General features: G+C 41.6%; 1 protein-coding gene across 4 annotated transcripts in view; it reads left to right on the forward strand.

The window, feature by feature from the left end:
* DCTN1-p150 (dynactin subunit 1) overlaps positions 1–16,356 on the forward strand; it is a 50,294-nt gene that overhangs the window by 26,974 nt on the left and 6,964 nt on the right. For all 4 annotated transcript variants that reach the window (XM_065439668.1, XM_065439667.1, XM_065439670.2 and 1 more), the window contains exons 4-6: positions 7,872–8,124; positions 10,747–10,982; positions 12,558–12,779. In XM_065439668.1, the coding sequence (XP_065295740.1) occupies positions 7,872–8,124; positions 10,747–10,982; positions 12,558–12,779 (711 nt within the window). The remainder of the gene's footprint in view (positions 1–7,871; positions 8,125–10,746; positions 10,983–12,557; positions 12,780–16,356) is intronic.

A 16,356-nucleotide genomic window follows, 5' to 3' on the forward strand; every position in this document is an offset into this window, starting at 1 on the left:
CGTCACAGGATGTCGGTGGCATGTGGTGTTGGCACTGCAGGCTGTTGCTGCTTGATGGCATGAGCAGCACATACCTTTATGGTACATTACTCAAAGCGCAAAGCTCAAAAGGACCGCTCAGCAGTCTTCAATTGGACATTAATGCTTCTGCATTCAGAACTCGTAAGAAGTGCTTAAAGTCTTTTTTTTGTTGTTGTTGTTGTTAGTTTATGCAGTCAACTTCCTTCAATTCGACCCTCGTGATATCTAAATTGATTGTTTCATAAGAAGCCGAGAAACAAGGACACCAAGGACAGAACAGGGTAAGTTACATGTACTTATTAGGTGAATTAAAGAAATGATAAATTAATGGAAAACAAAAGTGAATGAAAAAACAACTGGGCGCAGGTGGAGCATGGACCCACATCTTCGCATTACGCGTGCGATGCTCTTACCAATTGAGCTAATGTGGCACCAGTTTCCTATCCACTTTCTGGGGTAATTATGTTTATCTACGAGAACTAAACCTAGGAGTGTTAGCTAACGCCACACCTCACGGCATGCAGGGCGAATGATTGATCGAGTTATTTGGCAGCTCGACTTTAAAGAACTGTCAGAAATATAATGTCCAAATACACAGGTGCTTTTTTTTTTCACAGTATTTGCATGACTTTGATGTGCCACTGAGCTTAATGGGTACCCAGTTTTTACGTGTTTAAGTAAGAAAATAATGGCAACCCAAATCTAATGTGTACTCAACTTTAGTACAAAAAAAAATGCTGCATGTCTTAAAGAGTTATAATTTTGGTTATGTCCATCATCACCATTCTCAGGCATCTCTTATCGCCATGGGCCACATGTCGTTCTTTGTGCGGTCCACCGTGTTTGATATACCACATTTGTCAGAATGACTCCACAACCATTGCGAATGGGATAATGTCCCACACTTTGCCAGTTAGTCATGCAGCACAAGGTTATGACTTGGCAAAAAGATTTAATGCTGCTCACTCGCTGCTAGCTTAACATATAAAAACTCTTTTGTATGAGTTTTTAGGATGAAATAAGCACGTTGTCGCCATTCTGTGCAGAAACTTAGTTCTAACTATCGTCATACTGGTGATGACAATAGTGATCTTGCTGGCTCTTACAGTAAGCTGTCGCTGACACTGTGAACTTGGTTATGGTTTCATATCCAAATGAACTTCACATTAGAATCAGTAAACATGATAATCATTAATTGTGAGCTGCCATTCTCACTTGAAACTCTGCTGTGGGAAGGCTAAAAATTAAAATTTTTGACATGTCTTCAATGCATTCACTTTAATATTCATTTACATAGCATGTCCTGATGTATTCACTGTTTCCTACCACTGCTAAGACCAATTCTGCAACCATTGGGGTCACTACTACGGTCACCATTTTGGGCAGGCACATGTGCACTGACCAGTCACATTTTAATTGACTTATGAGGGTTGAATTTCAGGATTGAAATAACGAGTCTTGGCCCATAGTAATCTACAGGTGTTGGCCAGGACCTTCGGTCGGTATTTAATTAACAGGAGTCAAATGGGGGATGTTAGTTTACTGTATTGGGCAACAGGGCCTTCCAGCATACATAATGCTACGTTTTTTGGAAGTGCTCTGCTAAAGGCAATTATTTGTCATGTGTCATGATTGGGGCACCAGTTATGTTTGCAAGAAACACAAAGAAAAAGTTTAGCAACATTCACTTGTTCACAAAGCCAACATTGTTGGCTTTGTGAAGATGAATAAAGATGCCAGAAGGAACGCAAAGGCAACAGTTGGTTGTTGGCACTCATCCTCACTTCTTCTGTGTTTCTTTTGTTTTCATTAGGTGTGTGCAGTTATACGAACATTTTGAATAATCAATCAAATAGTTGTTATTTGCAACTTAAAACTGTAGCAAAAATGTAATAACTTTAATCCTAACTGTAGTAGTCATAAAGCATGAGGATTTACGTAGTAGGGCACACAGCATTGCTGAGGGAGTCACTTTCCTTACTAAACTGCAATCATTAGCACTCATATTTTGCTGAGATATGGTATTCGACAGTGTCTATTCAAGCTACTATTTATGGATGCTGTACGTGTCTGTTCTCTTCAAGTTAAACCTAAATACACTTCACTGCAACATTACTTCAAAGGCTGTACTTAAAGGAACTGTCAACTATTTTTTATTTCTGTGTGAACACAGCACATAAAAAATTGACAGGGACTGACAGAGTAGGCAACGCAAAGCACTTGTAAGTATGCAATTTTATGCATAAGCGTGCGGAGAAAAAACAACAAAGCCATGGTGATATGTGAATCCCTTCCTCGATAGCGGTCATAGATCTCTTGTGAATCAAAGCCACGCCCCACATAATACAAAAAGAAAAAGCAGAAACTGCACTATGAATGTACTTTGCCAACCAAGTTACCACGTGAACCGGCGGCCTTAAAACAACTGTTATTGGGTCACAATGCCTAAGAAAAAGCACTCCTTATCACTTAACAACACCAAAGGTGTGCTGACACAATTCTCTTTAAGCTTTGAGATCTCGCTTGCTTAAACTATTTCCCTCGTGGTCATCCCTGCACATATGTGCAGAAATAGTTGAAGCAGGCGAGATAACAATTGTTCAGCACACCTTCGGTGTTGTTAAGTGATAAGGAGCACCTTTTCTTAGGCGTAGTGACCAAATAACAGTTGTTTTAAGGCCACCAGCTCATGTGGGGACTCGGTTGTCAAAGTACATTCCTAGTGCAGTTCTTTTATATATTTTTATGCGAAGCATATTACGAGAGCTCAACCCAGCTCCTCAGGCGCGGCGGTGTCGCCTTGAATACCACGTGACACCGTGACGTCACGACAGAGGAGAAGTGGCTTTGGCTCAACTCTTGCAAGATGGGCTGGGTGGGAATCGAACCAGGGTCTCCGGAGTGTGAGACGGAGACGCTACCACTGAGCCACGAGTACGATGCTTCAAAGCGGTACAAAAGCGCCTCTAGTGAATGCGGTGTTGGCTTAGAAACGAGCTGTTTCTAAGGCTCAGGCGTGCGTCGCTTGCTCAGGCGCACATTTCGTTGCCGCGCCGAACGCTGCGTTGCTCGACGCTCACCGCGTCCAATGCGGGGCGTCCAAGGCGAAGCAGAGTAACGCATGAGTTGTTTCGTCGTCTAGCCGAACCAAATATAGCCAAGCAACAGCAGTTCACCAGGCTAAACAGTGGTTCAACAACTAAAATAAAGGCTAGTATGCTTCGCATCCTGGGCTTAACCTTACCTAAGCCACAGCCATTTTTTTATTTTTCTTTAAATGTGAGATGGGGCTTTGATTAGCACAATATCTTTCATCGTTATTTAGGAAGAGCTTCACATATCACCTTGGCTTTGTTGTTTTTTATGTGCGTGCTTATGTGTTGAATTGTATACATACAAGCACTTTGCATGGCACTAAACTAGTTGCAGTTAGCCTTTTGTGTTGTCTACTCTGTCGGTTCCTGTCCGTTTTGTGTGCAAGTCTGAAACTGGACAAAAATGGGCATTGGATATTACGTGATATCATCCTTTTGGCAATCATGGATGGCCTTTTGGCATCAACAGGTTACATAATGTAGCCACCAGTACTCTAAATAGCTTGGCAGCACATGATGTGTCATTTCATTCATCTTGTGTATGGAAATGTGTGAATGAGCTCGAGCAGTGTGTGAAGATGGGTGAGGCATTTCGAAAATGGCCAGACAAGCATTGAAGATCAGTTTCGGAGTGGTCGGCCTCAGACAGCCGCTACTGAAGCCAATAAGTAGATCTTTAATACACTCATCAAGGAAGACAGGCAAGTAATAATAGACGAAACAGTGAGAACGCTTGAACTAAGGCACATGCAGCTCAGGAGATGATTAAAATAAAATATTTCTGGAAAATAAGTGCTGCACGATAAGTTGAAACGTTGCAGAAGCTTCATTGCTCATTGTGCAATAGATGACCTGCAAAAAAATAAAAAAGGAAAGAGTAGGGGTGTGCAAATAGGGATTTTTCAGACTGAAACGAATATCAATCAAATAGTTCCAGAAGCAGAGCAAATTGATTCGAATATTGAATGCTTTTTGAATAATTAACTGCCATTATCACAGTTGTTAATTGATGTAAGACATTGTTCACATCCCAGTATTCTTAATGTTGGCAAGTTTCTGTCATTACATAGTAGGTACATTATGAGCCATAGTTTATTAAAAACACAAATGGAGCATTAGGAGCAAACAAGTAGTTTCTTCGCATGCATAGTGCAAAGTGCATAGTGCATAGTGCAAGAGTTCAAATGATCGCTGTACAGCCTGTAAAGTATGGCTACCTAAGTGACATAGCCTACTCTACTACGCAAGTTTTCATGTTTTTTTGTCTGTACTATGCCCGCGGGGATGAAAATTTACCCGACTTTTGCTGCAATCTTATGCTTATTAGGGCACACTTACTATTTTGAAATATTCAAAAAGTATTTGAAAAATATTCGCATGTATGAATAGTGACTATTTGATTTGAAGTGCAAATCAAATAGGACACTATTCAATTCGTTATTTCAAAGTTTTGAATATTTGCGCGCTCCTGAAAAAGAAAAATCATTCATGATCATCACTCATGATCAGCACTCATCACAGGTGCGGCCAAAAAGTTTGGAGGACGCTTAAGCTTTGCCTTTAAGAGTGGAGTGCGATAGCATTCAAAGATCGCTGACTGCTTCTCACGCTTCCCGGCGACTGCAGCCTATGCAAGAGTAATGTTTACTGGGAATCGCTGATGGCGAACACTATGCACGAAGGCGAGCTTTCTGGTGGAAATGTGGCTTCTTGTGTGCACCGCAATGCGGTGGAGGCGAGCACCAGCTGAAGATGTTGTAAGGAACCGGGCGCATAAGTTGATGGCCTCTGAGATTTGCGCGCCGGCGAAGATCATGGCCGTTCTACAGTAAAAAATGGTAGGAAGGCTGGAAAAGGGGTTCATGTTTTTTATGTTTCCGTGTAACAGAATTATGTTTTTTGATATATTCAAATTACAATCTGACGCTATCGTGTCTGTAGGTTGTGTGTAAGTCGTACTTCATGATTTTTCTGACGTATTTTAACTTGAGAAATTCAATTAGTTCAGTAACTTCCTTGCGCTACATGTAGGGCCTGCATGGTTCAAAATGATTTTTGCCGAAATGACGTCTGACGCCAATGCCAGATTTGCTGCGACATGGGGCGCTTAACGCTGTCACGTTAATACGAGGCCAGCAATATGTGACATTCAAAGTGATTGGTGCAGCGGTACATCACTGTTTCTGCAAGGCTGAAATGGAGTTCTATATGAAAGTATTTCCAAGCTTTCCACTTGGCGGGAAAAATGTATGCCGAGAAATGGATGGTATGTTGGAAAACGAACAGAAGTGCTGAAAATAAATCGGCAAAGCTTTGCTTTCCGTAATGCAGCGTAATCATTTGTGAAATGCTTTTACTCATTACTTTCAGTATGACCCTCGTAGATATAACAAAACGCTGTCTGCCGCAACCATTGCCAATGAATCTGTCATTGATACAGATAGGATATACATTTCCATTTTGTCAACAAATGCGCAGATGCTAACAGCCCACAAGACTGCATTCTTAAACTTCATCAGATAGTGTATACTCCAAAGAGTCCTTACTATACCAACAAATTGCTTATTTTTTCCTAGTGTTCAATTTCTTCTTTTAGTAAATCAGGCTTCATAATGTGCATAATGATGACAGAAACTTGTCAATGTTTGAAATATTAGGATGTAAGCCTTGTTTTATATTGATGGTGAACAAGTGTGTTTATTATTTGAAAGGTATTCTCCATTTGATTTGGTTTGCTTCCAGCACTATTTGATTAATATTTGATTTGGTCTAAAGAAATTACTATTTACACAGCCCTAGCCTTCATTCCTCTAAACATAGGCAGATTTGCTGTTCTTGTGCACTTAATGTTAAATATGAATTAGATTTAGTCATTAAAAATTAGTACTTCTTCTGGTTAAGCTTAATATGCACTCTATGAACTAATATTTTCATTGTGTTTTTTTTTTTCTTTCCTTATCCTGAAACGATTTTGACGACTTTATACAAGCATACCGAGTCATTAAAGTAGGTCCTTCTGATAATTGACGCATCTAGGTGCTCTGCATAAAGTGTGTAATTTATTATAGGGTTTTAAAAATGTGCATCGTTGCCGATAGCAGCACATTGCTCGGCTGAATTTTAAGCCGCTCCTACCCATTTCATGTCATTTGCCCCAATGACGTTAGTAGGACGAGCTATCCGATTGGCTGCCCAGGGCACATCATCAATAATTTTTCGAAGTTAATTTGTTTCTATAAAAAAAGGTAACAAAGAGAATACACAAGAACAATTTCTCACTACACTTAAGCACTTCCGGTACACAGCAAGCGTTGTCTGCTTGTGTTACAATGTGCTCCATTTTGACGAGAGCTCCGCGGTCAGAGTCGGTCTCAGTCTTTTCGCGAACACCATGATTCAACTTTGTTGCGTTGTGGGCTGCAAACGTAGCGACTGGCAATATGTCAAGCTGCGACATCGTGTCCCTCTGCAAGGCAGCAGACGAGCGGACTGGCTGCAACACATCAGACTGCCGCTATCCGATCGACGCCAAGATTTGCACGTTTGCGGCCGTCACTTTACACCAGAGGATTACTAATGCCATAGCATTTTGCGAGTCCGATATTTGGATAAATGCAAGCGCAAGGGGACAGGGCCTGGCCATTTGACCGTGCCGTTTCACTGGATGAGCAGAAGCGCAAATGTGAATGGTCTGCACGGTGCAGCACCTGGTGACACAGAGCTCAACCACACACAGTTGCAGAAACGAAATTTATCCTTTGCTGTTGGTCTACTGGCTGGACCGTGCAGATTGATCAGGCTGCTCACGTATGTCTACGCTAAAGTTCCTTCATCAGCTTGAGTTTATGCCTCCACCGTTCCGTCGAAACGCCCAGCTCGCCTGTGGTTACCGGAATACCAGACACTTTCGGCGCTGCAACAGAATGCTCACAATGCACGCTGCTTCGATAGCTCTTGCTTGGAGTCGACTGCCAAGTAGCTGGCGGAGAGTTTGGTGAGGCTTTGCGCACGCGTGCTCTTAGAGAAACGGAAGTTGACGACACGACGTGCCATCATGACGCAGGGCCAGTGAAGGCGGAGCTTAGCCCCGATCACTCGGGGAACGAATTGAGGAGAAAATGTATGACTATGGAGGAGGGTAACTTGTAATCGTCCGTAGCTCTCTTAATATGAGACGTTTCACATAAATTGTGGTGTGAATGATTAACTTTAGCTGTACTTCACACGCCTACAAAATTTGTCCGGACCATTTCAGGGGCCCTTTAACTTTTGAAGATTTATAGTTTCAGGAAAGGTAATTTCTCTTTGTGGAGCAAGAGAACTTTTACTCAAGAGTTGGTTATTGTACATAGAGAAATAATTTTCTACTAGTTTTGCCAACAACAATAATGTTGTAGTTTTGCCAACAGCCACTGCCAACAATTCCGAACGACGCCTTATTTGCCATGTTGCACCCAGTCATGAAAGCAAAACTTGCTAAGGAGAAGTGCACTCACCTCAGCTCTTTTCCGCCTGACAGGGGTATTACACTTGTGATATGTAATTCTTCTGCTACAGACTGCAATCCATGATGTCTACTGAATAGGTCTAAGCCAGCATGGCAGAAAATAAGAACAATTGTCAAGGGCACCTTTAAAATGTAATGCAGGGATCTTGCATGGTATTGGTGTCTCACTATAAATGTTGCAACACCAGCCTCCCCCTCGCAGACAGTGCTGCTCATTATGCCTAAAGGCACACTCGTTCTTTCTGCAGCTGGATGAGAATGTGTCCCTGGGGAACCTGGAGCGGGCGCTGTCCTATTTTCAAAGTTTGTATGCTGTACACCTATCCAACGAGCGACAGGATGAACGGCACTTGCTCACCCAAAATTTGCGGTGCCTGGTACTATCTTGTGAGGCTGTGAAGTGTGCCTTGGGCTTTGTGCGCCATGTTCTTGGTGCGCAAGGTGGTGACCTGGCTGCTTTGCTTGATGCTGCGCTTGCCTCAGCCTCTGATTTGCTGCAAGGTATGACAGCACTTCTGGGCCTCTTCCTTTCTTTTTTTGCACCATATTGTGGGTTTGTGCTGTGGAAAATTACTCTTGATTATCATATTTGCTGGAATCTAGGCCAGCCTCGATTCTGTGCCAAACCGTAAAATTCTGAAGGTCAGCAAATTGTAAGTCAAACAAGAAAAGGGCTCTTTAAAACTGAAGGTAGCGCTAAAAAGGACGGACACACGATGAAAAAGACGATACAATGACGAGAAAACGCTACTGACAACTGGTTTATTTTTCGAAAAAGTTCTATATTTAAGAGAATCACAACACATGCGCACACATATTTTATTGACTTGCATCAATAAAATGTTTTATTCTGTCCGCGAAAGAGAATAATGAGGTTAGTAGAGTTGCCTGCGCAAAGTTCAGTTGTGCGCATGTGTTGTGATTCTCTTAAATATAGAACTTTTTCGAAAAATAAACCAGTTGTCAGTAGCGTTTCCTCGTCGTCGTGTCGTCTTTTTCATCGTGTGTCCGTCCTTTTTAGCGCTACCTTCAGTTTTAAAGAATGCATCACCAACTAGCCCCAGCACCAAGTTTTATTGAAGAAAAGGGCATCTCGCTGTGAAGAGAATATGCATTTTATTATGATTTTTGATGATCATCGCAAGCATATGAAACTTCAGTGAGCGGAGAGTTATGACTGTTAGCAGTAACGAATTGTAAGTGGTTAGTGAGGAAATTCTCTATCCATTTTAGAAGGTTAGGGTCGATATTCACAACCTTAGTTTAAAAAGTGGTAGTTTATGGCATACTTTATGAAATGCTTTATTAAAATCCAAGAAGACACTGTCAGCGCAGGATGAGCGATCCAGGATGCGATGATGCAGATGATGCAGGTGAAGCAGGTGCAGGTGATGAGTGAAAGATACTAGTTGTGTTTCGGAGGAATATGATTTTCGAAAACCATGCTGTACGTTAGTAAAATATGAGTTAGATTCTAGAAAGCTAGCCAGATTCTGGAAAACTACATGCTCGAACAATTTACAGCAACTACTTGTAAGGGATAGGGGTTGATAATTAAGATGTGTGTTTCTGGGACCAGATTCATAGGTTTTAACCACCTTCCCAATTTTCCGTTTTAAAATAATATAAAGCATAATGCAAGTCAATAAAATATTTTATTGATTTGCATCAATAAAACGTTTTATTCTGTCCGTGAAAGAGAATAATGAGGTTAGTAGAGTTGCCTGCGCAAAAACCAAACTTTGGCAAAAAGAATGCCAAATTTTGTTAAGTAGGTAGAATTTTTTTTATGCATAATTATGATTTGGTATACACAGATAAAATTGCATTAGGGCGACGATTGGAAATCAAAGTCCTACCTATGCTGCTTTTAAATGTGGAGACGATTTCTGCTGTCATTAACTCTGATGGAAATATTCCATTCTTAAATATGAGGTTAATTACATTGGAAAAAGGGTCAGTGATGAAATTTGACACATACTTTAGATGAATTGACAGGGTTTATCGAGACCTGCACTTGATAGTTTTAGTTGTACGACAGTGTATACCTCACTTGGACTGGTCAGATTAAGGGAAAATGATTGCGGTAGCCACTGAGGCAATCTTGCAAAGTGTATTATTATTAGTGGAAAAGAAGTTAAACTTGTCTGCGATCTTTGCGGATGCCAGTGAGTAGCAGTGGAGCTTGACAGATCGATGATTTGCAAATCCCCGGAGTTTTTATTCAAAATCGAGTTGATAAGCTTACATTGTTGTTTAGTGTTACTTCTGGCTTCATTAATTTTATATTAATAGTACCTTCTTTTAGCTTCTTCTATAGCATATTCTTTTAACAAGAATACCGACATTGCAGAACGAAGTTAAGTGGATAAAGCTTAGTTTTTTTTAAAACATGTTCTCTTTTATTGTGCGGGCCCTTTAATAAACTGTCTGTAAGCCAAGGATTATGGTGCATGGAGTACTTATTGTGGCATCTAGTGGTAGCATCATGAACACATTGCCTTATTGCCTATGAGAAGCCCAGCAGCTTGTCCTGCATTTGTTTCTCATTTTGCTAGCAACCAATTGAAGAAGGCACTCGATTCTACAGATGAAAGTTTCTTAAATAAGGATTTTTGGTAAAATTGCTCAAGTTTTTTAGAGGCAAGCGACAGGTGACAGAAAAACGGTATAGTGATCTGTAATGTCAAGTTGAATTATGCCAGAGTAACATGATATGTAGTTAGATAAAATATTATCTATAAGTGTGCTTGAGCCACCTGTGGCACACCTTGTTGGCTATGTAAGTAACTGCTTATAACCAAAGCTTGCAAAACAATTGGAGTACTCAACTGAATTATGGTTGACTTCATCTAAAAGCTTATTATCCCCCTTAATTACAACCTTTTTCTTTTTATGTGGCATTTTGTCTAAAGTTTTGTATAATGCAAAGTAGAGAGCAATATTTGCATCCTAGAATAGATTTTTTAGCATCGGGTGGTGTTAATGCTTCATATTTTTGTATCTAGAAGATCAATGTAGTGTTTTATGGACTAGTCTCCATTGCATGGCGGTGTTGTTGGTTTTAGTTGCTGTACGCAGTCTGCTCAGTGATTATTTATTGGGTGGGTGGGTTGGTCACAGCGGTGCGCAAGGTTCGTCGGCGGATGCCTCATGATGAGAGCCCCATCACACTGGGAGCAGAGGCACGGGAGCAGCTGGAGGCAGAGGTGCGCAGCTTGGGCCAGGTGGTGCAAGCGGCATGTGCCTTGCAGCGTGCAGTTTCATCCCGCATTGAGAATGAACTCCAGTTACCTCTGGACAAGATGAAGGAATTAGCCCATGAGGCCACTGACCGTGTCTATGGCAAGGAGGACCAGGTAATTAAAAAAAAAAAAGCCATTGCTGCACCTGTCATAAAATGCCATTTGGCAGATTTGCATATTTCCATGTTTAAAGGGACACTAAAGGGAAACAATAAATCAGTTTAGACTAATAAAGCATTGTTTGAGAACCGTGCAGGCAGTCATTTCAAGAAAATAGTTTGAATATTAGATGAGAAAATGAAGGTACAAGTATCAGTATTTGAATTTCGCGCCGAAACGCCAGCGCCGGTACGTCAGCGTGACGTCAGGGATTCCAAAGTTTGTTTTCGCATTTGAGCCGCGTTGGCTGAATAAAGGTTCCCGAAACTTGGCGTGTTTAATATTTGCTTCCTTTAGAACACAATGTAGTCAATCTGTACCGCTATATATAATTAGTAGGCCCTAGAAGATGCCATCAGAATCCATGACGTCACAGCCCCCAGGTGCGGGAACTTACGTAGGCGTCGCCACCCGTATTTCGTTCTTGTGCTTTTTCTGGCTTACGAAACGTCTTATCGTTGTAAGAGTGGTGTTTTTGGTGTTGTAGAACGGTGATTTACTGATGCAGAAGAAATCACTTTTCACTTTAGTGTCCCTTTAATTCCTTTGCTCTACTTAACTACTCTTTTGAACAATTTCTGTGTGGCATTGCCTGGCCTCAAGGGCACATGTTACTGGGAACAGTAGAAAAAAAATGTTCTTTGTGAAATGTTTTCTTTCCCTTTTTATTGCAGAACGGTTTCTATGCAGGGAGCCTTCTGCCATAAGAAATTTAATAGTTCAGTGGCGATTTAGTGGTAAATGTGAGATAAATTTGTTAGGCATTACGTCACACCTCTTTTAGGTCCAGGATCCATGATTTAAACTGCATTTACCACATTGCAAAGTGTTGTTCATGAGCTCACTCGATACACATCCTACCTCTTTGAGAAGCGAAGCGTGCAACTTATGGTGGTCGAGAGTAGACCACACTCAGTTGCACTATATATATACTTCTACTATGTTACCTCCATCTACCACCACTATGTGACCCACTTCCCACATATAATTTTTTTTTTTACTTTGGCAACCCTACTGCTAATGCATTAAAAGGGCTTCGTAATAGTGGATACAGAAGCACATGAAATGAGAGGACGGTGTGCATAGGCGAGCTGCCTTTCTCGCAACCAGAAGCCCTTTTCCATTGTCTCTGTAGGCATGCACAGGGTTACACCCACTGTGTGGGGCCAAGGCCCATTGCAGCACCCTCAACCCTCATTTCCGGCACCCCTTCCATCTCGACACCGCAACTCACCAAACAGACCCACCTAATCCTTATGCATCGCCACAGCCACTGAGAGGATGAGGTTTGCAGGGCAGCCTACTTTATGAATTCCCCGCCTCACCAGTCTGGGGGGGGGACAATCTGTGGCAGCTGAGTGACGGTGCTTTGCAACCAGCCTGTCCAGATGGGAGGCAAGAGCTGGGGAAGTTCCCTGAATTGCAGTGGCATCGTATAGGCACACCATGCTGAACTCCCATGGCGATATTACTGTTTTCATGTTGCTCTTTTCAATTACCATTTGTTAGAGCTGTTTGGGTTTTTTGCAGGGGCCTGATTGCCTGCGTGAAGCACTGGCAGCAGCTGTGAGCACCCTGGAGGGCATGGCTGATGCAGTACAGCCACAGGAACCCCAGCCCAAGCCTACAGCACCTATCCAACTGAGAGCTCAGGCAGCTCGTCAACAAGCACGCGACCTTGAAGCAGTGCGTGCCAGCCTGGAAGCTCGTGAAAATGACATCATTGCCCTCAAAAAGGCGCTCAAGATCAAGGTACACGCATTACTGCACGCTGCATCAAATACTTCCTTTTATTTGCTTGCCTAACCTGAAGAAAAGCACCATGTTTGGTGTGGTATGTGTTATTTTAAGAACATGCCAGCTTAATTGTGATTACTTAAAAAGTTTTATATAAGTTCTCTTGAATCAAATTTATGATGTAATCAGCCGTGGAGTCTTTAGTGCTTCTTTATGAATTGTCCAAACGAGTGCTCAAAGCAGGAAAGTGGTAAGGTTTATGGCTATACAAAGATGTACTATGATAGAGTAACATTCCGAGCAAGCTTCTCATGTTTGGATAAGTGGCCACTTGTGCTTTTCAAAGTAATCTTGAACATCATTTCTTGACATAGTACATGTGCAGCTCCTATATATATTTTTTTTTAATTTGGAAGTGATGAAACGGCACTGCCAGTGTCCACCTCAATATTTCTAGCATGTAATGGCACATCAAGCTCTTGACCTACATGTCTATGATCATACACCATGTCATCAGCATGCGTTGTTGTTGCGCACCATTTTTCACATGTTACATGGATGGCGTGTGGTAGGTTTGATACGATGGTGGCGTCTGTGATGCATACCAGTGCCATGTGCTTGTTCAAATAGTGACTTTGGCGAAGAAGACCAAGGATAATGAGCAATGGGCAACTAGTGCTTAACTAGTCTATGTTTTGAACCAGTTTTCATGGCATGGATCTTTCCTTTTCTACACATTGACCCCCACATTATACATTGAGCAAGCTTTAGGAAAATACAATCCCAAACCTAGAAGGCAACCAGCCTGTGAATCACTGCATCAGCATTTAAGTTACCTGATTTAACAAGTGCCCACCTGCACGATTGTCTACAAATTCTGGGTGGACATTTTTTTGGCAGTAATAATAGATACTGTATGTGCAAAAAAAAAAATAATATCAGGGTCTTTTTTAAAAGATGTGTAAACAATTTGGCATGCAGTAATGGGCGACTGCAGATTAATTTTGAATACCTGGGGTGGTTCTTTAATTAGCACTCAATGCATGTTTTGCATTTCGCCCCCATCCTGTTATGGCCAAATGAGACAGTAGGCCTATTTTGCTGACTGCCGCAATTGTGGAATTGTGGCAAAGGGCACTTGTGATCTGGCAGCTGATCGTCTTAGTGCTTTTATTTTTGACAACATGATTAATGTGGGCTTAAATAAATTTGTTCTCTCAGTATTGTCAGGGCATATAGCAAATGAAACATACTACTTGCAAGCCTTCTGAGCCGCCTTGCTGAGATAGTCGGTGTTTGCTTTCTGTCCGCGAGACAAAATGCCGTCAGATTGTTGCTCGCGATCATGCCAGTGGTTTAGTACTGGGCGCTGCTTTACATAAAATCCACACATTCGACATAGTTTTGTCCTATTAAGAAATATTTTATGTAAAAAACAAACTAGCTGGTTGGTATGTCGCCGTGAACAGTGATAGAAGCAATCGCCACTGCTGGGTGATGGGACCGGCGAAGTGCGGGGCCGCATTTTGTCAAAACTTTTTAGAAATGGCTTGGGTGGTTGTTCGGACAAGTTGGACGCTAGATCATACTGCAAGCTCCTGCTCCTACAGGTAAAGCATTGCCGAATTCGCGCTTTCATTTGTGCTTGTGGGAATGACCAACGCTGTACATTTTATTTTGTGCGCGGAAACATGTTTAGGCACGTTTATGACATCCACACTGCAATTGACGCAGCTACGACCATGCTGCCTGCGTATGTGAACGTGTGCTAGGCTATCTATACTGCTAATGTGATGTGTTTTGAGGTGCATCTGCTTGCTCAACCTGCATTCAAGGGTAATCTTAATCTAGCTTTCCCACAAATGCGTTAGGAAGTTGTAATGACACATTATTAACGATCTTAAGCACCGTTGTTGGCTAAGCATGCCACACAAACGAACTATTATGAAATGTTTGGTGCATAATCAATGAGCTGGTATCAGAATCCAACTTTTGCCTTTTAGTATGGTGGCTCATTGCTTGCAGCAGTTTTCATCAACAGGAAACATATGAGAACTTGAGCCTCTTGCATCTTTTGATGCAACACGGCTTGTCTGGATACTGCGTTTTCATTGTTGTAAACCAGTAGAATAAGGACGCACACGCACCTGCAAAACACAGTGCCTACAAGGTAGGCGCGGCAGCTTCGTGGCGGAGTGCCTGCTGTGCGAAAGTCGCTGTCAGCGACAGCACCGCCGCACCTTCATGATGTAGCGCTGTGGTATAGGTCTATATATTCTAGCAAATTTTGGATTACCATGCGATGCAGGTGTTTCAAGATAAATAGGCAAAGATTTAGGGCAGATTTTCAGCTTAACAAAAAAGCTAAATGCTGCTGCAAACTACAAAGGTCTTATTTATGGACTCATATTATAACCATTTTGTTTCATTGTTTCACAGCATCAATCACCCAGCCACTTCCTATTGGGATCAAATGGCACCTTGAGCCCTATCAAAACCTGTTGGCATTTATAGCTTCAATTCCAGTACAAATTCCAATGCAAATATGTGTGCCCTTAGTCTGCTACTACCAACTTACTAGGCCGGGACACTTTATCTAATAGCTCCATTACATTGATGGTGAACCTAATATGCGTTTCTATTAGTCTGTCAGCAAGTGCTATCACACTTTATATGCACAAATACAAGTATAACTTCAAAACTGGTGTCCTGCTAATTAAATTACGTACATGTAGTAATACGGACTGACAAGAAACTAATAAAGTTGTACTAAACTAATATAGACTCTTGTGAGATTGATAGATATTGTACTCATCAAATATAAAAATTTAGACTAATACAGATCTGTGTTGGAATTTTCTCTAGGTTCCTCTTATGCATAATGCTCTGCTGTGTGAGCTAGGAACTTTTTAAATTGTGCCTTAGACATTTGGGTGGGCTGGCAGTCTTTCAGTATGGGAGTAAGATTCGAGTTCAAGCCGGGCTGGAGAACATCTTGAGAATAGGAATTTCCCAAGGTCGCTGGCTTTAGAGATTTTGCACAACCATTGGATTATAAATATCAGCTGTACAGCAGGAACTCTGCTGAAAGTACTGTATTACCTCATGTAAGGGCCATATTGTTTCTTTAATTTGGTCCGAATTTTATTAGTGTAGCCCATACATGAGTAAAAAGTAAATTAATGTCTACCTTTGAAAATGAGAAAAGAGTACTGCCTTATGAGACAACCTTGGAGCCTTTATTTTAGTTTCATTTGTTACCTCATTTTTATCCATGGCACTTAGCTGTGGCACTGGAGCAGCTGGAGTCTGGCTCACAGGAGCACACCTTTCAAAGGGAACGCCCTTGTATGGGAGTTCAGACCTCACATGACATGCGAGGTAGCACAGTGACAAAACTACCAAGGTTCTCACATGAAACTTTGAGCAGAATGTTACATTTCATAGTGTATGCACAACTTCACGCAGCACAGGAGTGACAAAAGCTTACTGCATAGATGTAGGAATGTATTTACAAAATGCAAAAAGTATCTGTGCTGTTGATCTATATATGCTCAAGGCACCATATGTTGGTATGCACTCTTATGGAAAG

This window comes from Dermacentor albipictus, chromosome 1 (genome assembly GCF_038994185.2).
Source record: "Dermacentor albipictus isolate Rhodes 1998 colony chromosome 1, USDA_Dalb.pri_finalv2, whole genome shotgun sequence".
Taxonomy (NCBI): domain Eukaryota; kingdom Metazoa; phylum Arthropoda; class Arachnida; order Ixodida; family Ixodidae; genus Dermacentor; species Dermacentor albipictus.